The sequence below is a fragment of the Peromyscus maniculatus genome, chromosome 3, assembly GCF_049852395.1.
Source record: "Peromyscus maniculatus bairdii isolate BWxNUB_F1_BW_parent chromosome 3, HU_Pman_BW_mat_3.1, whole genome shotgun sequence".
Taxonomy (NCBI): Eukaryota; Metazoa; Chordata; class Mammalia; order Rodentia; family Cricetidae; genus Peromyscus; species Peromyscus maniculatus.
Window position 1 is genome coordinate 75,669,824 of NC_134854.1, and position 23,852 is coordinate 75,693,675.

General features: G+C 39.5%; 1 protein-coding gene across 12 annotated transcripts in view; it reads left to right on the top strand.

The window, feature by feature from the left end:
• The window catches only part of Tax1bp1 (Tax1 binding protein 1), a 67,575-nt gene that overhangs the window by 14,565 nt on the left and 29,158 nt on the right, over positions 1-23,852 (top strand). For all 12 annotated transcript variants that reach the window (XM_006982215.4, XM_076566827.1, XM_076566825.1 and 9 more), the window contains 6 exons: positions 3,618-3,720; positions 10,704-10,891; positions 14,696-14,854; positions 17,782-17,930; positions 18,015-18,105; positions 20,844-21,029. In XM_006982215.4, coding sequence (XP_006982277.1) covers positions 3,618-3,720; positions 10,704-10,891; positions 14,696-14,854; positions 17,782-17,930; positions 18,015-18,105; positions 20,844-21,029 — 876 coding nt within the window. The remainder of the gene's footprint in view (positions 1-3,617; positions 3,721-10,703; positions 10,892-14,695; positions 14,855-17,781; positions 17,931-18,014; positions 18,106-20,843; positions 21,030-23,852) is intronic.

Below are 23,852 nucleotides of genomic sequence, written 5' to 3' on the forward strand. Positions count from 1 at the left end.
TAAAAGCTTCTAGTTTCTGGTCTTCATGCCTTATATACCTTTCTGCTTTCTGCCATCACTCGCTGGGATTAAAGGCTCACTTCTTGGGATTAAAGGCATGAGTCACCATGCTTGGCTGTATCCTTGAACACACAGAGATCCAGGTAGATCTCTGCCTCTGGAATGCTAGGATTAAAGGCATGTGCTACCACTGCCTATCCTCTATGTTTAATATTGTGGCTTTTCTGTTCTCTGACCCCAGATAAGTTTATTAGGGTGCACAATATTTTGGGGAACACAATACCACCACAGACCACCATGTTTTACTATTTTGAGTTTCTTTACTTTGCTCATTTCCTTTTTCATATCTGGTAAATTTCATCTGCTACTTGTCCATATACACTCAAAGGCTCACTGTTTCTTCTAGAACTCTCCAGTGAATATATTCTTCTTGCTTGTTTTTTGTTTGTGAGTCTTGTACTATTGCTCAGGCTGGCCTTGAATTCACAGTCCTTTCTCAGCCTCATGAATAATGGGATTGGATGTACACACTACCCTGTTTGTTTTTTTATTAGTAAGTTCCTTATACTCAATCCCCTTTTCCATAGTCCTCTGACTCAGTTATTAATATTAAAACTTTAAATTACATTTAGTTAATTTTATGTGTACATGTGTGCTAGTGCCTGTGCCTGTGCGCGCGCGCGCGCGCGCGCGCGCGCGCGTGTGTGTGTGTGTGTGTGTGTGTGTGTGTGTGTGTGTGCGTGCGCACGTAGGTGTAGGTTAGCGGACAGTTTTCAGGAGTCAGTTCTATCCTTCCACTGTGTGAATTGTGATTGAACTTGGGTTGTCAGGCTTGATGGCAAGCCCCTTTACCCATTGAACTATCTCCCTGAACACCTTCCCCCACTTCCCCTCCCTTTCTTCCTCCCTCTCTTCCCCTCCCTCCTCCCCCCCTCTCCCTCCCTCCCTCCCTATGTCCAGCATCTTAGTCTGGGTGTGGTGGCACCCACTTTTAATCTCAGCACTCGGGAGGTAGAAGCAGGTAGATCTTTGAATTCTAGGCCAGCCTGGTCTAAAAAATGCTACCAGGTCCACCAGGGTTATGTAGAGAGACCCTGACTCAAAACAAAAACCAAAACAAAAGACAGGGTGGGTCTTAATGCAACCCAGGTAGGAGGCCACAGACTTGCTCTGTAGTTGATGCCGGGCCAAGTTTGCAGAATCTTTATTCTGCTTAAGTCAGTTGTGCTAACCCTGTTGTGAATTTTTCAATTCAGTTATTGTATTCTCCATCTCCAGAGGTGAGTGTGTCTGTCTGTCTGTCTCATTGTTATGCTTCATTATTTTTGTATAGTTGATTATCTGTGGTTTTCTCAGAGTTCATTGAACTTCATTGAAATGATTATTTTGGATTGTTGGTCAGAGAATTCATTGAATTCTTTCTTGAGGTTATTTCCTTTTAGCTTAATGACGTTTCTTAAGAGTCATTTTCTTTCTTTGGACCTTCTGTTCTTCAGAAGAATTTTCTCATTTTGTGAATTCCATAAAGTAGCCTCCTCTTTGAGCCATCCTAGACGTGTTTTGTACAGGGAAGACTTTCCCCATATACCCTGCCCAAAGGTTCTTGAATCTTTCACTGGGGTGTGTTAACATTGTGGCCCTTTTGTGCAATTTCCCCACCAGAAAGCAAGTTGGGAGAGTTTGTTCTCTTCCTCCCTCTTGTGTCTGTCTGTGGTACTGCATGTTCTCTGTTGGAGCAGGCTGTTAAATGGTCCTTTTTCCACAGTGCCTAGGCACCCACAGTATCCCGGTTTTGTTAGTGCCAAGTTAGGTGAGGCAGAAACCTGCACAGTCCATCCAAAAGTCAAAATGTTAGATACATGTCCCACTCTTCCCGGCCCCTCACTTGTGCCTACTGAGGGGAAAGACCCTTGTGTTTGTTAGAAAATAGTTCTTTTGGTTTGCAGTGGAGCTGTTCTTGAACTCGAACTCACCCGGAGTACTTCTGCACTGTTAAATTGATGGTTGCCGCGGAGTGGAGTATGAGCTGTTTAGTCTCCTTGATATTACTTCACTTTTACTTTCATTTGGCAAAAGCTTCTTTTTCATACATTTTGTATTTTTCTCAGTGCAGACAAAGATTTTTTTTTCTGTCCTTTATCAAGTAGTTTTCTCAGGAATTACATACTCATAGTGCCAGTGTTGGAAGGAAGAAGGTGGAGTTTCAGAAGGTATGAAGAGGGTGCTCTGTTTTGCCAGGAAAGGAGTGAAGAGAACATCAGTGGTTGAGAGCTTTGAACTTTAAGCTCAGACTCGACTAGCTCACACTAATGGCACACAGCTCAGTAAACTGAGGCTAATCAAAATCGTAGGACATGGGGCTGGTGAGGATAGCTCAGAAGGGAACACCGAGGCAGGAAGCCACAGTTCAGTCCCCAGCAAGAAAGTTGTCTTGTGGGATGTGTGCACAAGTGCATCGGGGACGGACACACACACACAAAAGAGAGTCTAGAAAAATCATAGAATATATATAATCTAAGGCTGTATTGGATGTATAGTTTTATATAATGTTGTTAAAAATGTACTTGCTTTAAACATCTCTAATATTTAGTATTTAACACGGTATAATTTGTTTAGAAAACAGTTTGAAATCTATAGTGTATGTATTTAAGTTGGAAATAGTACATCTATTTTAATTTTCATTATTGTATATTTATGTGTTATTGGCTTATGTAAGGACATGTCTCATGAGTGTACAATGTGCTTTGAACATCTTTTCTTGCGTACCTCCAAGGTGAAAGTATGTTGTTAGTAGGTGAAGTGTAGATGATCTCTTAGAATGTAAATACTCCCCCCACCCAAAATTTACAAATTGCTTTCAGGCAAAACTTGTCAAAGATGACAGACAGTGGATTTAAGTTATAGGAGAGTGCCTACATTAAAAAAAGAAAGAAAAACAACAGCAATAATCCTCAAACAAACCCTAAATATGAGGTATAAAACAGTAAGTTATTAAAATTATAGAATGTGGGGGCTGGGAAGATGGCTTAATCAATAAATTGCCATAAGGACCTGAATTTGGATCCCCAGCACCCATATCATAAAGCTGGGTCTACATGTCTGCAATCCCTACATTGGGCAGGCAGAGACAAAAGGATCTCTCGGGTTTGCTGACCAGCTAGTCTAACCAAATTAGTTAGCTCCAGAATCAATGAGAGACCTTGTCTCATAAAACAAGGTGGAAAGCAATTGAGGAAGACAGTCAACATTGACCTCTGGCATCTCCAGGCATATACATGTACCTGTGCACACACAATACTCAGACAAAAATCTACAATGTATAGTTATGTAAATATTTTAAATAAAACAAAAGACTTTATATTTGATCATGTGTGTATATAGATTGTCTTGGAGAAATTAGGTAGCACTTTGCATTTGGATATGTAGTAGAGACTTCATTCAGTTTATGTAAATTGCAGCTTTAGGTCACAGTTTAATAAATCATAATTGAACACATCTGTTCACTAAGATTTGTAAACATTAAATGCATATTTTAACTTTAGGTTGTAATACAAATGCTGTATCTAGCTAATATTAAGATATTTACTCCAATCTCTTCTTAAATTTTTCTCCTTTAGGTTGGATGGAGCACTGCTCGTGATTATTACACATTTTTATGGTCTCCTATGCCTGAACACTATGTGGAAGGATCAACAGTCAATTGTGTACTAGCATTTCAAGGTAAGAACTAAAAGCTGAAGGACTTGATCGAGCTAGCTGTACTGTAGTTACAGGCATATCTAAATGACTGTATTTGTTGAATAAAAGTCAGATGAATGTAAATACCAAATGTAGAGCACATGATGTTTCCTTTTTTTTTTTTTTTTTTTTTGAGTCTTCAGCTGAGACAAGAGGAAGATGGTTTATTGTACACGAGTTACACTTGGCCACAAGTGAAAACAGAACTAGTTCGGAATGTCATAGGTCTAGGGCAGAGGGCCGGCCAGCAGGACTGTTTTTGGTTGTAAAGAAAGCAAAGTCTCTCAGGTGGTCTCTGCGAGCCGATGGTGATGTTCCAGGTCCATCAAGACTTCTAGTGATAGTAGCACACACACAGTCCAACAACTTGTACCAAAGTCCCAGGCTTCAGCATCCCTTGCTTCGGCTCCTTCATTCAGCCTCGCTGGTGCACAAGCTAGTTTACTTGGACCTCTGCCTCATCTTTCCCCTCTTGGCTTCAGCCTGCGCCTTCGATTCTTCCTCCACTTTGCTCTCCTGGCACAGGAGTCCCAAGGAAGATGGTGCTAAGGCTGAGAGCACATGATGTTTTCATAGGTACTCAGAATGCTTTTCTTTTTTAAATGAAGCACACTTGGAGTTTCTGAAGAAAAAGTTTTGATACATGTCTTAGTTAGGGTTACTATTGCTGTGAAGAGACACCATGACCACAGCAACTCCTTTTTTTTTTAGAAATTGATTTATTATGTATACAGCATGTATGACTGCAGGACAGAAGAGGGCACCAGATCTCATTACAGATGTTTGTGAGCCACCATGGGAATTGAACTCAGGACCTCTGGAAGAGCAGTCAGTGCTTTTAACCTTTGAGCCATCTCTCCAGCCCCACAGCAACTCTTATAAAGAAAATACTTAATTGTTGTGGCTTGCAGAGGTTCAGTCCATCATAAGGGAGAACATGGTGGCATGTAGGCTGGGATGGTGTTGGAGAAATAGCCCAGTGACCTACATCTTGCAAGCAACAGGAAGCCGACTGTAACTGCCACATTGAGGGAAGCTTGAGAAAAAGAGATCTCAAAGCTTGCCCCCACAGCACACTATCTCCAAGAAGGCCACACCTGTAGTGCCACTCCCTTTGGGGGCCATTTTCTTTCAAACCACCACACTACAGATTTGTGTGTAAGCATTAAGAAGGGAAGGCAGACAAGTAGGAGAACAGAGTACATATCCTCACACCAAAGCCGAGGACTGATTGCATGTCCTAGGACCAAATATTGGCCAAGGATGGCATTGATGTTGCCATAGTACTCATTCATACTTTCAAAAGACCCTTTTGTTTATTCCAGCTTTTGATTTGTCACTTGCCTCTGTGAGGGACATAAACCTAATGTGCCCTTGTTTTGAGGGTGTTGTCTTCCTCTTCCTGGCTCCTTTGGCATTAATTGTTTATAGAAATGTGTATCCCATCGCTTTAGCAAGTCTACTATTGTGTTTACTAGCAGTACCTTAGGAGAAAAGGAATATGTATGACTTTATTTGATGCACTGAGAAACAGTTGCTGAGAGATTTTCATCGTGGGTCCTTAGGCCAATATTTATCTCTAGGTAAGAATAAACAGTTTTATTGTGCTATGATCGTACTTTAGGTCACTATGGATAATGAGCATGTACTGTATGTCTCAAAAGATAGAATAAAATGACACTGTCTTTTTCTATTGCTGTATTAAGACATTGTGACCAAGTCAACTTACAGAAGAGTTTATTCTGGGGGCTTACAGTTTCAGAGAGAGAGAGAGAGAGCCCATGACCATCATGGTGTATAGCGTGACAGCAGACGAGCACTGGCACTGCAGCAGTAGCTGCGAGCTTACATCATAGAGACAACCACAAGGCAGAGTGAGCCAGCTGGGAATGGCAGGACCTTTGCAACTTTAAAGCATGCCTCCAGTGACACACCTCTGTAGCTGGAGTTTTCTTTCCAGGTCCCGCCAAGCCCCGGCAGTCCGACAGCCCACTTATAAAATAAACACACAGATGCTTATATTATTACAAACTGTATGGACATGGCAGGCTTCTTGTTAACTGTTCTTATATCTTAAATTAACCCATTTCTAAAAATCTATACCTTGCCATGTGGCTCGTGGCTTACTGGCATCTTTACATGCTGTTTGTCATGGTGGCTGCTGCAGGCAGTCTCTCCTTCCCTTCCTGTTCCCTCAATTCTCCTCTCTGTTAGCCCTGCCTATACTTCCTGTCTGTCTATTGGCCAATCAGTGTTTTATTTATACAGAGCGATATCCACAGCACTTCTGCTGTGGGATGTTCTGTATGGCAAATATGTTAATAAATAAAACACTGATTGGCCAGTAGCCAGACAGGAAGCATAGGCAGGACTAACAGAGAGGAGAGAGGAAGGCAGAGGGGAGGAGACAGCAGCCACTGTTCAGGGAGCATCATGTAGAGGCAACAGGTAAAGCCACGGAACACGTGGCAACATATAGATTAACAGAAATGGGCTTAGTATAAGAGTAAGAGCTAGACAGTGGTAGGCCTGAGCTAATGGCCGAGCAGTTTAAATAATATGAGAATCTGTGTTTATTTTATAAGTGAGCTCCGGGACTGGCGGGACTTGGCAGGAGCTGGAGAGAAACTCTTGAGATACATACCTCCTCCAATAAGGTCACATCTCCTAATCCTTCTCAAACAGTTCCACCAGCTGAAGACCAAGCATGCATATATGTGAGCATACAGGGGCCATATTCATTCAGACGACCATAGTTAACACACACATGCATATATATTTGTATATTACATGTATACATACATATGCAGAGAAGGGGAGAGAAAAAATAAGAATGAATGTCAGGTTCTGGATGTAGCCAAGGCTGGCCATGGACTTGTGATCCTCCTGCTTAGCCTCCTGAGTGCTGCTGGGATTTATAGGCACACACCACCATGCCCAGCTAGGCTGGAACCCAGGTAAAAATGCCATGGCATGGGCCTGTAATCCTAGAACTTCACAGTCTAATGGGAAGTGGATACAGGCGAATTGGTCAGAAACTTGAGACCTGCCTCTAAAAAGCAAAGTGGACGAAGAGAACCAACTCAGACACACATACACAGGCATTTTTCTTTACCCACAAAGTACAACGTTTGTGTAGTATTACTCAAGATAAGGCTTGGGTTATCAAAAGTGTTACTCAGGGGCTGGGAGTGTTGCCTAATGATGCTGTACTTAGCATGCACAAGGCCCTGGGTTCAGTGCTCTGCACCTGCCATCAGCCAGAAACATGTTTATGTCTGTAGTTTATTTTTCCATATGTAGACTTTTTTTAAAAAAAAAACAATTCTATACAACATTTTAATTTCTGAAATGTTATTTTTGAAGATTTATTTATTCATGTATTTTATGTATATGAGTGCTCTATCTTCATGCACATCAGAAGAGGAAATTAAATCCCATTATAGGTGGTTGTAAGCCACCATGTGGTTGCTAGGAATTGAACTGAGGACCCCTGGAAGAGCATTCAAGTCCTCTTAACAGCTGAACCATCTCTCCAGCCCCTGTATATGGACCTAGCCACCCCTCCATCTCCCTACCCCCATTGCCACAAGCATTCTTTCCCTGTTCCTGCACCTCCTACTTCTAGCTCCGGAGACCAGTAATCTGCTTTTTGTCTCTGTGGATTTGCCTAATTGAGACTTTATTCTTCAGTGCTGGCGATGGAACCAGGACCTAATACATGCTAGGCAAGCGCTCTACCACAGAGCTACAGCCCCAGGCCTGCTCTGGACATTGTATGAATGGAATTCTATGAATATAATTTCATGGCATTTTGAGTTGCTTCTTTCTTTCCCATAATGTTTTGGAAGTTCATCTGTGTTGTAGCATCACGAAATCTCCAGTCCTTTTCATGGAAGAATAATAATTGTATAGACATACCACACTTTGTTCACTCCTCAGTTGGTGAACATTTGGGATATTTCTGCCTTGAGGCTGCCATGAGCAATACTCCTGTGGATATTGTTACGCAGGTCTTTGTGTGGACACATGTTCATTTCTTCTGGGTGGATGCCCAGGAGTTGAACTGCTAAGTCATATGATAACTCTGATAGTTTTAAAGAAGCATATTATTTGTGTCTTTTGTGAACAGAACTTCCCCTGGCTTTCTTAACTCATTAGGATTTTATGGCTTGCACTTGAAATCACCATTCAAACAGTATATGAACTTTTTTAGGTGATCAAATTTAAACATGTCCTAGAGCTCGTTTTGTTACATTTCAGTTTTTTCTAAAGATGTGGATTTATTTCTGTTCATCTGTTTTTGTTTTTTTTCCGAGACAGGGTTTCTCTGTAGACCTGGCTGTCTTAGGACTCACTATTTAGACCAGGCTGGCCTCAAATTCACAGAGACCCACCTGTCTGGTGTGTGCCAACACTGCCTGGCCCTCTATCTTTATTTTCTTTTAAAAATTAGTTAACTTACTGATTTGTTCTAGTGACTAATGCATTTATTAGTGACGTAGCAAACATGCAAGAACATCCAGTTATTTGTCTATACCTAAAGACATTTTCCTGGGGGCTAAGCACAGAAACAGTAAAGAAGCTTGACTAATTCAGTAGTGTTTTTAGTTTGAATTTGATGTGTATTTTACTGAACACTGATGTCACATTACAGATTGACTGCTTTTTACTTGCTTGTGCTTTAATTTCTAAACAAATAGTCTTAAATTGTAGCACTGATTGAATACATTTATTTGAAATACTTTTAAAGCAGATCATTTTATTTTTTTTTAAGTAGCATATAAGAATATTTTTTTTTCTTCTGATATGCCCTTTTCTTTCATAGCCTTTTGTTGTTGTTGTTGTTTTTAGAGACAGGGTTTCTCTGTTGTAGTTTTGGTGCCTGTCCTGGATTTCACTCTGTAGACCAGGCTGGCCTCGAACTCACAGAGATCCACCTGCCTCTGCCTCCCGAGTGCTGGCATTAAAGGCGTGCGCCACCACCACCCAGCTCAAATTTGTTTTTGAGGGACAGCAAGATGACTGAGCAGGTAAGGAAGGCTGATGGTTGAGTTTGCTCCCTGGGAGCCACATTGCGGAAGGAGAGAAGGGACTCCTGGAAGTGGTCCTCTGACTACCATGTGCTCTCCTTGGCATGCTTATGCACGAGTGCACACACATCCGCACAAAAGAAATACATGAATTTAATTTTAAAGTTCAAATGTATTTTAAGGGCTACTTTTTGCTCACTAAGTACCATGAAAAGTTTTCTGGTTTGCCTTGCATTCTGTTTCTAAGAAGAAAAGCCATATATATATATATATTTTTTTTTTGGTTTTTCGAGACAGGATTTCTCTCTGTAGCTTTGGAGCCTGTCCTGGACTAGCTCTGTAGCTCTGTAGACTAGGCTGGCCTCGAACTCACAGAGATCCACCTGCCTCTGCCTCCTGAGTGCTGGGATTACAGGCGTGTGCCACCACTGCCCGGCAAAAGCCACCTATTTTTTAAAATAGTTAAAATCAGGTGAATAAAGTAGGTTTCATAATAAGGAATCTAAAAGTTTTAAGACATAGATTAGTAGGTATAGATTTTAGATTTTGGGGTAGTTCCTACGTGAATATATTCATCTTTATGTACTCAGGTATTATATTCTTCCTTTGTATAAGTCATTATGATTATAGGATTCATTCATGTATCTTTTATATTCACTTAAATATGCATTTGCCCCTTGGTGTGTATATCTATATATGTCCTTAGTATTTTGGAGATCTCAGATATAAAGCATGTACAAAACTCGGCGTGGTGGTACATGGAAGTATTTTCCAGCTATATGGGAGGCCAGTGCAGAAGGATTATAAGTTTGAAACCATGTCTTGACATGAACTTTATTTTGAAGGCTTTAGGATGTAAAGCACTTGCTTAGCTTGAGTGAGGCCCAGGTTCAATTTCCAATACCCTTTAGCTTCTATACTCCCATAGGCATGTGCTTTGTGAGTAGTAATGTAGAGTATAGAATTGAAAGCTTTTTTAGATTAAAAAAAACTTTGTGTTATATTTAAAGAGATGAAGATTAATTTTGAATTAGGACACTCTAGCAAAATTTAAAGGGGAGGGTAACAAATTGAAAAAGAAGAAACTCAGTATCGAACATGGTATTTTTCATATAGTCATGTTATAAATGCATTATCTGTACAGCTTAAAGAACTTAGGTGGCTTCATTCATATCCTAAATAGAGCTCTACAGTTGCAAATCTTACTTTATTTTCTTGTGCTGCACCCGTAGGCTTCATCGTCCTTTTTTTTTCCTTTACACAGTTCACATATGTAGCATATTCCTATAGTTAATATTTCTTTTTTTACATCAGTGAATGTCACATTGGAGGGAACATTTCTTAAATCATGTATTCCCCAGTCCCACTCACAGTCCTTAGACTTAACAGGGTCTCCTCTTACTTCTCCACCCAGCCTCTTTCTCATTTTGAAGGACAGACTTAGCTCTGGAGCTTTGAGTTGATTTTGCCATAGTTATGATATAGGGGGGACGGGCTGTGAGAGATGCTCAGTGGTTAAGCACACTGGCTGGTCTTGCAGAGGACCCAGATTCAGTCTGAGGTACCCTTGTTGCAACTCACAACCATCTGTGTAACTCCAATCCCTGTGTATCTGGTGCCTCCTCCTACCTCTGCAGGGACCATGAATGCAGGTGGTATACAGACATACTCACAGACAACACCCCCATACACGTCCATTAAAAATTGATAAGAAGATCAAGGGGGAGTGGGTATGTAAGCTTATATATAAGAGATAAAACCTTGGAGTATGTTTGAGAAGAAAGAGTATTTGGGACTGATAAATTTGTGAGTAGGAAAGACTCATTCTAGATATATTCAGAATAATAGTATGGAGGAAGAGATGGAAAGTATTGTTAAGTAAATAAACATTTTATAATAGCAAGTTTAATAATTTTTTTGCCCACCTCTTAGGATATTACCTTCCAAATGACGATGGAGAATTTTATCAGTTCTGTTACGTCACCCATAAGGGTGAAATTCGTGGAGCAAGTACTCCTTTCCAGTTTCGAGCTGCCTCTCCAGTTGAAGAGCTGCTCACTATGGAAGATGAAGGCAATTCTGATATGTTGGTGGTGACCACAAAAGCTGGCCTTCTTGAGGTGAGCACCTACAATGAGGTATTAGAAGTGGATATATGTGTAGAGGCCAGAAGTCAATGCTGACTGTCTTCCTCAGTCTCTCTCACCCTTACTTTTTGAGACGGGGGTTCTCCTTGAACTTGGAGTCTGCCATCTGGGCTAGACTAGCTGGCAGGGCTAGCCTTTTGCTCAAATTCTCTTGTGGTTCCATTGTGGTAGTATTGTCAGATGAATAACAAGCAGAGTCCTAATTTAGGGCCTACAGGTGCCCTGTGCACAGTAGCTAGTGTAGTAGGACAGCCTTGGAGAGCTCTTAGACCAGGGCTCCCATCCTGTTCCCCACCCTGGGCTTTCTCCTTCGGGTGCCGTAGTCTGTATGATTGCTGACTTGTTCCGACTTAGATGGAACTGGCCGAGAGTGCAGTGAAGCAGCCTGTCCAACTGTCATTCACATTGTAGAACTGAATGTTGTGGGTTCGCTGGCCTAACCATGTCACATGTTTTTGGGTTTTAGTAATTAGGAAGTGAGAAAAAAAATGTGTTTTAAGATCACATGTTCTCCTTTATATCTGAAAGCTAGATTGCTGTTTGAAATAATGTGATTAATTGCATTTAGTCCCTTTATCATAAAAATAGCATTTTAGATTGGTTCACTATATTTTTTGTTAATTATGTCTATTTTATATATTGCTGGTGATTGGTTTTTCTTTATGGACAGATCTTTGAAAACAGACATTTTATGCTTTTGATTTTTCTTTGTTTACCTTTAAGAACTGAGACTTTTCTAGGCAAGGCAAGAGTGTACACTGTCATACACTGTCTTCTACTGTCAGGCTGTCCTGAAACAGTCCATTTGGGAGTTAGAAGGAGCCGGCCATCTTTTACTGTGAATTCTTCCATCTCTGTCCTTCCTTGTCCTAGAAATTCCTCTCTTATCTAAATAAGAAATGCAACTTTTATAGGGTGACTGAGACATTTCATAGTGACGACTGCCTCTGATCAGAGTCTTAGCCTGGTATATGAATGCTAGGCAGAGATACTGGAATAGACTCTGCTCCTAGGAATGCAGTTAGCATTAATATGTGGTTTTGAATACTTGTCAGACCACCCTTATCTGAAGCCCTGCCACGTGATGGACATTCCATGTCTCTGGAGAGTTTTCTGTAATTGGGACACAGCCCAGTTACTTGCACTTTTTCTTTGCTCCACAAATGCTGTGTTATAAAGAAAATTTGAATTGCTGACTCTTGGGAAATGTTTCTGAGATAAAAATTTTTTTTTTCCTCACAAGCCCTACTTTCATTGATGTCCTTAATGATTTTATGAACACTGTACATTAAAAGTGATTAATGAGAAATAGTCTTAGAACTTGTAAACCTGGGTTGGATAATAGACCAAAAAAAAAAAAAAAAAAAAAAGCTTTTAGGGATCATAAGGGGTGTTTGACCAAGGGATATCTATTGCATGATAAATTATCCTAATTTTCTTAGCTCAGTCATAGGAGTGGTTATAAAGGAGACTGCACTGATTATTAGAGGTGCCTGCTCTGAGGTGCTTAGGGGTGGAGTGTCCATAATTTTATTTTGGATGGTTTAGCAAAATAAAGCAAAATTACATAAACTATGATATAATATGAACCAGATGTGGTGGCACATTACATTACATCTATATTCACAGGATTTGGGAAGCAAAAGCAGAAGGCAGAGTTTTAGGCCAGCCTGTTTTGTTAACCTCTCCCAAAAGAATGAAATGGGAAATGAACGTGGTAGCACAATGATGATTAGTGAATTGAGGAGTATATGTGTTCTTAAAAAGATTTCAAAATAGAAATTTAGGAGCAGAAATTTATATTTATATATAGTTTTATTTATAGATTTATATATAGTTTTTTGTTTCCCACCTAAGTACTAACTAGACTTGACCCTGCTTAGCTTCCAGATCAGAAGAGATCTGGCACTTTCAGGATGGTATGGCTGTAGACAGTTTGTGTACACTTAAAGGGAAAGAAAAAAGAAAAAGAAAGGGGGAAAAAAAAGCTGTGTTGGGGTTAAATCTTGGACCTTGACACGTCAGGCAAATACTTTTTTGAACTTTTATCTCCAGACCTAGATTTATGTTCATTTTAATCAAATTTAAATTCTTTAAAATTTTTCTACTAAGCTTTAGTAACTCTTTCATGAAATGTTATAAATTAATCACTCAAATTTGATTCTGATAATTTTTCTATTGTATTAGGTGAAGATGATCATCATTTCTAATCTGCTAGAAAGTTTTGAGCGGACTTAATGCTAACTTAATGATGGTATTAACCTGTAGGATTTATAAACTTGCTTGGTCTTAATTTTTCATTGACTTAATTGGATATCATTTATTACAAGTTAATTTTCAATAGGTATAAATATTAAAAATTGAGTGATTAAACTTTTACATCTTTATTCTTTGGAAGTTTCGTACATTTATTTAATATATTTTGGTCAGATCCATCCGCCACCGTCTTCAGTTCTCTTTAGCATCCTTCCTCATCGGCTTTTCCACTTTGAGAACATTTATTCTGTGCATTTTGATGTGTGTTGCTGCAAAAAGAAAAAATATTCTAAAGGATTTTTAGCAGTTCTGCTTTCCTGAGTTATTTTAGATTTTAGTCACTTATATCTGTGATTCTACAGCCGTGGAAAGCTTTATGTGGGGTTTATGTGGAGTCTATTGGGGAAAAATATTTATCAGCTAAACACTTCTTTAGAAATTCTTAACTAAATCTCTATTTTCCTCTGGTTAGAAGCAAAGACTTCTTTTACAAGAAATGCTAACCATCTTATGACCTGTTAGGTCCTTTACTTTAGGTTTTGTTTAGTGGTTCCTGCTGGAGTTCAGATTTTCCTGAACTGAGTAGTTAGCAGCATTTCCATAAGAACCAGCTGGAGTTGGTATATTAGTATAGTCTTAATCTTTAAATTTGCATTTTTACTTAAAACATTTGTGGGGTGGGGACTGTTTCTGCAGATACCAGGGCTGGTAGAGTCCACATGAGTCCACATGAGGCAAGAAAGAAATACAATTAGTTCAGAGTGACTCAGTAGCCCGTGTTGGTTCAAAATTCTAGAGTCTGACACCGGGCAGTTTATTTTAGGCATATTTAAGTACAGTACCATTTTGGAAAAAAATTTCCTGGTAATAATTATCTCAATCCCATATGTACAATAAAACATAAGGTGTGACTACATTGAAACTCTTGCAAAGTATATATGGCCTCTTTCATAAAGATAGGTTCTGTAACTTACAAGCCTAGGGGGAATCTAATGTGGTCTCATTCATACGGAGAGCTTAGAGGTGACCAGGCTATAAAGTACAAGTGACAACTCCCCTAAGGATAGGTTCTGTTGACTCAGAAGCAGATCTAAAGATAAAGGCCTAGGGAGGAAGAGTCTGGAATAAACATAATAAATAGTCTGGGAGATTGAGGTGTAGCCTGGCCTATAGGATAGCACAGGTCACCAGGCTATTAACTACATCTACTCCCAGCCTTCTGTCTGGGAAGCAGGTATGCATCTATTTGTTAAAGAGACAATCCTGCCTGTTTAGTTAACATTCCTGGTTTCCCTAGTGCTTATCTGTGAGCACAAGGACTTTGTGCCCTCTACACAATTGGCTATATGTTTGTGAATATATGTTGCACACACATTGTGAATTTTTCTAATAGAAGGCTAACAGGCCGAATGATACACAGTAGGTAAAATGTAAAAATTTGTGAATTCACTTTTTTTAAAAGTAGGAAACTAAAATTATAATATGATAAAAACTAATTTATTTGAGTTTTTTAAAATATAGCTGAAAATTGAGAAGATCATGAAAGAAAAAGAAGAACTGGTAAAGTTGATTGCTGTTCTTGAAAAAGAAACAGCACAGCTTCGAGAACAAGTTGGAAGAATGGAGAGAGAACTGAGCCATGAAAAAGGGCGATGTGAGCAGCTGCAGGCTGAGCAGAAGGTTTGTTACACCATAATTGACAACCAGGTCTTGAGGAAAGTAGAAATAAAGGTGTTCATTTTTATTTTTTGTTGTATGGTGTTTTGTGTGTATGGTACATGTATGTCACTATGCACCATGTGCATGCCTGGTGCCCTGGGCAGTCAGAATTGGGGATCCAGTCCTCTGGGTGCTAGGAATAGATGAGTCTCCTGCAAGAGCAGCAAGTGCTCTCAACCATGGAGTCACCTCTCCAGCCCCAAGAAGGTCAGTTCCTGTTGATCATCTTCCACAACCTCTTTTACATGTAAGAGTAGTTAAAATACTCTTTTAACTACTTTTTGGTACCAGGCTTGTTGATGTGGTTCTCGGACTTCTCTGTTTTTCTTACTATGTAACCCAGCCCTTGAACTCCTGGAAATCATCCTTTGTCTTCCCAGTACTAAGATTACAGGCATGAACAGGCTTCTTAAAACCATTTCTCAATATTTTACATCTAGTTCTACATTTGCTAGAGTTGAGGAGGGATGTGGGGTGTGAAACATTCACATAGGAATAATAAACCCTGAATAAATAGGAGCTAGGATGAAGAAGTTAAAATTGCTCTTCAAACATAGTTGAGCTAGGCCTGGTGTCACACACTTTAGACCTCCACACTCAGTGAGCCAGGAAGACTGAGTTCGAGACCAAGTTCACAGGAGCATAGGTTGCACAGTAAGAGCCCTAAGTCCGAACACCCAAACAGCAGCAGAAACAAGGTAGAACTCAGTAACCTGAGTCAAGTTTCTAATGTGAGAAAGACTGTAAATTATCCTCCAAGTAAAACAAAACAAAATCCCTACCTAGCTAAAATGAGCATTATTTCTTGAGCAAAGAAAAATGACTATGTAGAAAACTGAATTTGAGTTTAAAACTGAAAACTATAGAAAAATGCAGTCACCTGGTCATGGGTTATATAATAACTCGCAAGAGTAATTTTTAGTTATCAAAAAAAAAACCCTAAAGATTATGATTTTTATGGTCGCAGTCTCAATGTTATATCCAGTTGGCGAGCCTCATGCCTGTGGCCAGGATTGAAGGTCTCTTTCAGTTGTGTCTTTCTTGTTCTTCTGGCCCACAAGGCCTACTCTTAGTAATTGTTTATTCAGTCATTAGTCAGTGATTCTTAGTCCCTTCCCACCTGCCACCTTTTCCTCTTCCATCATCTTCTCGGAGACAGGGTCTCTTATGTAAACCAGGCTGGCCTCAGGCTCGTTTATCTTACCTCAGCCCCCTGAGTATTGCCATCACAGGTATATGCTGTCATACTCAGCTTTTGGAGAAGGAAAATACTTACCAAATTTTTTGGTGTATAGTTTTCTATAGCAACACCTTTGTATACTTTGTTCTACTTGACTCAAAATTTTATCAGTTAGCTAGGAGTGAAACTTAGAAGGCATATTTAATTACCATAATTCATGTGATGAAGGTATTTTAAGCTTTAAAGTAGTATCTGTTTCAAGTAGAAAGTTCTATTTTTATCTTTTGTTTTAGTCTTTTTGAATGAATCCCACCGCAGAGAATGTTAGGAGCAGTGGATTAGATATATAGGCATGTTTTGTAGTTCTTGGATGGCACTTAGTGATATATACTGGAGTGGGTGTTAACTTTGAAAGTGTCATATGAGACCAGAATGACTGTCACTGACATAATAAAAGTAAGATGTCAAAAACAAAAGTGAATTAATTAGAATTTTTTAATTTAATTTTTTTTTGCCTGCCCTCTGGTGGAGAAGTTAGTGAAGTCAAAAAAGAGTGCATGAAAAGCAGAGATGGGAAATAAATGTTAATAATTGATATACTTATAGTTCAGGCTGGACATGGTAGTGCATGTCTATGATCTCAGCACTTGGGAAGTTGAGGTAGGAGCATCAGCAGTTCAAGGTCAGCCTCAGCTACAAGGCATTCTTTCAGAACAAAACAAACAAAAACCTGGGAGCTAGAGAAATGGCTTATTGGTTAAATGAATTTGTTCTTCAATCATAAGGACCAGGGTATAGATTCCAGAACCCACATAAAAACCTGGGCATCACTGCAAAAGCCTGTTACCCCAGTTTCAAGCTGGACAGAGAAAGGAGGAACACTGGGGTTTCCTGGCTTCCAGCCTGATGAAGAAAATGCCTCAGACTCAAGGGGGAGACTGTTTCAAAAGACTAGGTGGTGAGTGATAGGAGAAGACTCGGTGCCCTTTTCTGGCCTTCCATAAGCACAGGCTTGCACACCCTGCACGTATATGTGTGCATAGGTTCACATGGACATATTATATACTCACAAAAATACAAAACAAAATGAAAATAAAAACAAAAAGGTTGAGTGTATGAAAGTTTAACTGTTAGCATTTCAGGTTTATTTTACAGTCATGGATTATACAACTTGAAGGAATAAATGTAGGATGGAAATTGTAAGAATTCAAAGCTTGATGTAGTGGTACATGCCTGTAGTCCCAGCACCCAAGAGATACAATGAAACCCTTTTTAAAAGCTTATTATTTGAGACAAGGTCTCTTTTCATAGTCCTGGCTGTCCTGGAACTCCCTTTGTAGACCAGGTTAGCTTCAAATTCACAGAGATCTGCCTGCCTCTGCTGCCCAAGTGCTGGGATTAAAGGTGTGCGCTACCACACTGGACTTGTTTTTTTTTTTTTTAAAGGAAATTTTTTTAAAGTTCTGAAGTATACACAATACTGCTTTTTTTTTTTTTTTGTTTGTTTGTTTGTTTTGGCTTTTCGAGACAGGGTTTCTCTGTGTAGCTTTGGAGCCTGTCCTGGAACTTGCTTTGTAGACCAGGCTGGCCTTGAACTCACAGAAATCTGCTTGCCTCTGCCTCTGGAGTGCTGGAATTAAAGGCATGTGCCACCACCGCCTGGCCACAATATTGTTTTACTGAAAAATACTTCATTGTTGTTTTTAAGGACCTTCTTGAAGTCTCACAAAGTTTGAGAATGGAAAATGAAGAGTTTAGGAAGAGATACAGTGAAGCTACATCTAAAGCTCACCAACTTGAAGAAGATATTGTGTCAGTGACACATAAAGCAATTGAGAAAGAAACGGAGCTGGACAGGTATGTCTGGTGCTTTCAAAAAGTGACTTCAATGCTTAACCAAGTTCTTGATGGTTTATATTAATTTTTTTTCCATCTTAACAGTTTGAAGGATAAACTCAGGAAGGCACAGCATGAAAGAGAACAACTTGAATGTCAGTTGAAGACAGAAAGGGATGAGAAGGAGCTTTATAAGGTAAAGTGCCATTTCTATTATCTGTTCCTTTCTTACTCCAGTGGGCTTTTAGGGTTTGGAATTTGAACAATTCAACTTCGTTCCTCATATCATTGCAGTCAGTAGAATTATGGGCTGTAGTCTGCTAAAGGCTTGTATGGGGCCTTGGGGAATATACTTTCATGGTTTTATAGTGAGGTCCTCATAGTTTTTGTAAGGAGGCCCTTCAGCTATCTCTAGAAGGCCACTTGCATGTCTCATGATCATGGCAGTTGACTTTAGGGTGAGCAGTCCAAGATGGGAAGGAAGCAAGAGGAAATCATCACTACAATGCAGATTGTCCCTAAAAGCTAGTGTTTACAAAATATGCTGGTGTTTTAGATACGTAATAGGTACTGTATAATTAAAGAAGTTTAATGGTAGCAGGAGAGTTGTTTATCAGAATTCATATAAAGTGTTTTCACCTTTTAAGAATATACATTTCTGGGTTGGGGATTTAGCTTAGTGGTAGAGCGCTTGCCTAGCAAGCACAAGGCCCTGGGTTCGGTCCTCAGCTCTGGAAAAAAAAACAAAAAAACAAAAAAACTCAGGTCATCAGGCTTGTGTGACAAAAAAAATTATAAAAAAAAGAATATACATTTCTTCAGAGATGATCATATTAAAAAATTTTTACATTTATTTGATGTGTGTCTACACTATTGTGTGTACATGAGTGTGGGCATGCAGAAGCCATGGTATGTGTGGAGGTCAGAGAACAACTTGGAGGAGTCCGTTCTCTCTTTCCTGCCATGGGGGTTTGGGGATTGAGCACAGCTCTCAGGCTCGGCCACAAGTGCCTGGACCTTCCTTGTCAGGCCCCTGATCATACTTCAGATTGGCTTTTGAAAACATTGTCAGATTACAGTTTTATAAAATACCTCCACTGCTTGTGAGTCTTATCTTTCAAAAATTTTCTATCCTTTTAAAGCCTGCCATATGGACTAAATTAGCTTAATCATGGGTGAAAATTGAGACTAATTTTCCTAAGTATCTAAGAAACATTTCCTGTAGAAAGTTCTAAATTAATGGCTGGGAATATTGCTAAGTGAAAAGGTACTTGCACTTAAGTGTGAGAACCTGAGTTCAGATCCCAAGAGTCCATAGAAAGCTGGACACAATGGCAAACATTTTAGTTAGGGTTTCTATTGCTCTGAGGAGACACCATGACCACAGCAACTCTTACAAAGGGAAACATTTAGTTGGGGTGGCTTGCTTACAGTTCAGAGGTTCAGTCTATTAACATGGCAGGAAGCAAGACAGCAGCATGCAGACAGACATGGTGCTGGAGTGCTGGAGAGGTATCTGCCACATGTTGATTTGCAGGCAGCAGGAAGTAGTCTCACTGGACGTGGCTTGAGCATATATGAGCCCACAGAGCCTGCCTTCACAGTGTCATTTCCTCCAACCAGAGCATGCTCACTCCAACAAAACCACACCTCCTAATGGTGCCACTCCCTGTGGGCCGGTTTTCTTTCAAAACCACCACAGCATATGTCTGTAATCCCAGTTTACTATAACGAGGTGGATGGTGGAGATAAGAGAATCCCTGGAAGCTTGTAGGCCAGCTAGTTTGATGTAGTCAGTGACTGACACGAGACCCTATCTAGTGAAGGTGGAAGATGGGATCCAACATCTGAGGATGTCCCCTGACCTTCACACGGGCACCATAGCATATGTGCTCTATGACACCCGCATACTCCAAACATGAACAGACATACATATACAAAGATTTTTTTAAAAGGTTTGAGATGAACATTCTAAATCGTTGCCTCAAGTCGCTTTTATGAGCTGATAGTTAATGAGCATTAGGTAGTGTTTTAGAAATGATACAGCAGAGATTTGAGCTGTTGACAGCTTCAGAGGACCAGAGATATATTTCATCCCTAGGAGCAGGAATTGGTCCTTTAGCTTCACTATGAAGAGTGAAGTGCATTTCTCTTTAGCACATAAAAATATGTGTGTATGTGTGTGTATGCCTGTGTACATGTATGTGCATACATGATGTGTGTAGGGCTGGGAGGTATGCCACAGTTGACTGTGGAAGTCAGAGGGCAACTTCAGTCTCATGGAAAATAGACAGCATAGTACTTCTTATAAGCAAAAAGTGGAATTGGACTGGAAACAGCCCAGTGGTTTAAGGTCCATTTTACTGAGGACCAGAGTGTGGTTGCTAGCACTCACATCAGGTGGCTTACAACCACCCCTAACCCTGATACCTCTGGCCTTTGTGGGCACCTAACATTTGCATGCACATACCCACAAACCTACATCTATACACATCATTAAAAAGAAGATACGTCTTTTTAAAAAGTGTAACTGTTTAAGATGTGAATGTAGCCCATTTGGTTTTCAGAACTTTTCCACTCTAATTTCTGAATATGCCTGTAGCATGATGTTCCCCCACCCCCAAAAAACACCCAGACATTTACATTTTAAAATAGAAAATAAATGATTAAACTGACGGAAAAATCTTTAGAGATCATATCATATATAGTTAGACATTAGAAATAATCGCTATGGGAAGTGAAAACCTTCCAAAAGCTGTGTTCTGCCCCTGTATGCCCAGGTAGCCATTTTGCAGAACCTGAGTCTCCTGCCATCCAGTTCCTCCTTTGGTGTTTTTTGGATGAGAAAGAAATAATTGTATTTTAAACTTTGACTAACTTGGATTATGATGCTAGCAAGAATATTCTTGACGATTTCAAACACTGCTGTCACAGGTACATTTGAAGAATACAGAAATAGAAAATACCAAGCTTATGTCAGAGGTGCAGACTTTAAAGAATTTAGATGGAAACAAAGAAAGCATGATTACCCAGTTCAAAGAAGAGATTGACAAACTGCAGTCATGTTTGGTTGAAAAGGAAAATTTGTCCAGGGCTCTCCTGCTTACAGCCTCAACTAAAGTAAGTACTTTAGAAAAATGTTGTTGAAGATGGTGAAACTTATCTCTAGTATGATTGTTTTTACTCTTGTTTTATATTCTTCCCAGCTTTTTTTAAAATCCTCTTTCCTTTTTAATTAAGATTTATTTTTATTTATGTGTCTATGCGTAAAGCATGTGGGCACTTGTGGAGGCCAGAAGAAGCAGTTGGATCCCCTGGAGCTGGGGTTACTTAACCCTGGAGTCATCTCTAGTTCCTCAGCCATTTCTTTTGAAAAATTTTAAAATCACAACCAAGTTACTGAACACCTCCTGCCTCCAGCTCCTAAGTACTGGGATTATAGGCATCCATCACCTACCTGGGCTATTGCTTTATGTAGCATGATGTATCTGCTTTAGCATTGCATAGAGCTCTTCCTCATCTTTTCCAGTAGCTACATAGTTTTGCATGGATACATTCATCTGTAGGCAGAGTTTTCCTGTCCTGGCAGCCATTTCCCAAATAACCAATATGGAGGCTTAATGTTATAATATTATAAATGCTCGTTTAATAGCTCAGGCTTGTTACTAGCTAACTCGTACACTTAAATTAATGTATATTTCTGTCTATGCTTTGCCACGTGGCTCATGGGTTGTTACCTCATTTTCTACACTGTGGCTAGCTAGCTAGCTGGCTGGCATCTCCCCTGACTCCGCCTTCTTCTTCCCAGAGTCCTCTGTTTCTGCCTGTCTCTCCTATACTTCTTGCCTGGCTACTGGCCTCTCAGCTTTTTATTAACCAATGAGAGTAATACATATTCACAGTGTCCAGAAAGATTATTCCATAGCATTCATCTTACTTTACTGCTTAGCTTTTATGGATGAATATTAGGTTGTTTGGGCGTTTTGATGTGAATTATACTGGAGGTATAGCTAATGCATCTCTGAAAATGTTAGAAATTTATGACATTTACAATTCCTGATTAAGCCTACAGTGCTTTTTTTGATCTAAAAGATTGCAAATGCAAATATGAAGTAGGTTTTATTATATTTATTTGATTTAATAAGATGCTAAAATATCTTTAAGCATCTTTTTAGCATTTAAGCAAGACTTCAGTGAAAATCAAAATTTTTAAATAGTGAGGAAAATGATTACTAATTGCTAAAATGTTTTAGTAGATTGTAATGCGGTGTGAATTTATGGTTATAAAAGAATTTAAATAGTGATAAAGGTGCAAACTAAAAGCTAGCATTCTTTCTTTGCTGTATGATTGTAGGATTTTAATTTAAAGTTACATTTTTTTTTTTTTTCCGAGGCAGGGTTTCTCTGTGTAGTTTTGCGCCTTTCTTGGAACTTGCTTTGTAGACCAGGCTGGCTTTGAACTCACAGAGATTTGCCTGCCTCTGCCTCCCGAGTGCTGGGATTAAAGGCATGCGCCACCACCGCCTGGCTAAAGTTACATTTTAACTCAAATGAGAATATATGAATGTGTGTGTGTGTGTGTGGGGGGGGGGGGGGGGGTGTCTGAGTGTAGTTTCCCAGAACTTTTTACTCTTTTTTTGTTTTTGTTTTTTCTTTTGAGACAGGTTCTCATTCTATAACCCTAGCTGGCTTGGAACTCAGTATGTAGGTCAGACTGGCCTGCTTCTGCCTTTGAATGCTTGGATTAAAGATACTCGGCCCCATGCTAGCCCTGAACTTTTTTTGAGTTATAAAATGCTACTATGGATATACTTGTAGAACCTTTCATTCATGATTATAGCTACACAGTATTCTTTCTTGTCATTCAGAATCTGTGTAGTCAGTACTTCTATAGTTTACTGCCTTCAGCTTTTCTGAGCATACTGCAGTCAATATTCTTGTTTAGTTAAAGTTATGCTAGGCACATGGTTAAGTCTGTAGAATAAACTCTAGTGGAGTTGGTGGACTAATGGGCATTTAATTTTTGATAGTTGTTTTCAAATTGCCTTTCAAAAGATAGCGATATTGAGTTTTTCTCCCAGTGGTGTAATGTGTGCTCTGGTCTACAGTGGCATTACTAACTTTTCATTATGTGGAGGTATGGTACGGCATAGTTGATTTAGTTCAAAACAGTTGCATTTTAGATACCTTAAAATCTTCAGGATTTTTGCTATTTTAAAGTATTGAATTCTAAAACACAAACCTTTGTCTACACCATTAACAGTTTTCTTGCGTACTTTTTGAAGATAAAATTGCTAGATCAAGACCCAAGAGAAGTGATAAGGTATTGGTGAATCCTGAAAGCTTGCTGGGAGAGGAGTGCCAGTTAGTGTTCATGTAATTGTGAATGTTCCTGATTCTCCAAACCCGTCTAAATAATAGCTTACTATTTTGTCTTGGTCAGTTTGAAAGAAAGCATTTGTTTTAGCCTTGTTGATTTGAAACTTTTGTGCATAGCAACGCTTTCTTTTCTTTTCTTTTTTTCTGTCTTTTAATTGATCTTGCTGTGTGATGGTGGTGGTGCACGCCTTTAATCCTAGCACTCTGAGGCAGAGGCAGGTGGACCTCTGTGAGTTCTAGGCCAGCCTGGTGAGTTAGTTCCAGGACAGCTAGGGCTGTGTAGAGGGAACCTATCTCAAAACAAACAAACAAAAATAGTGATAAATAAAATCAATCTTCATATGTTTGACCATTTGGGGTATATATACTCCCTTGTGATTGGTTGGGAAAATACTTAAATCAGAACAGTATTAAACTTTCCTTGATTATATTAAAAGAAATTTTCTGTTATTTTTTTTTCCTTTCTTGACATAGAAATTGATGTGTGAGTAAAACTATTAAGATTCAAGATATAGGAGCTGGAGAGTTGGCTCAGTGGTTAAGAGCACTGGCTCCTTCAGAGGA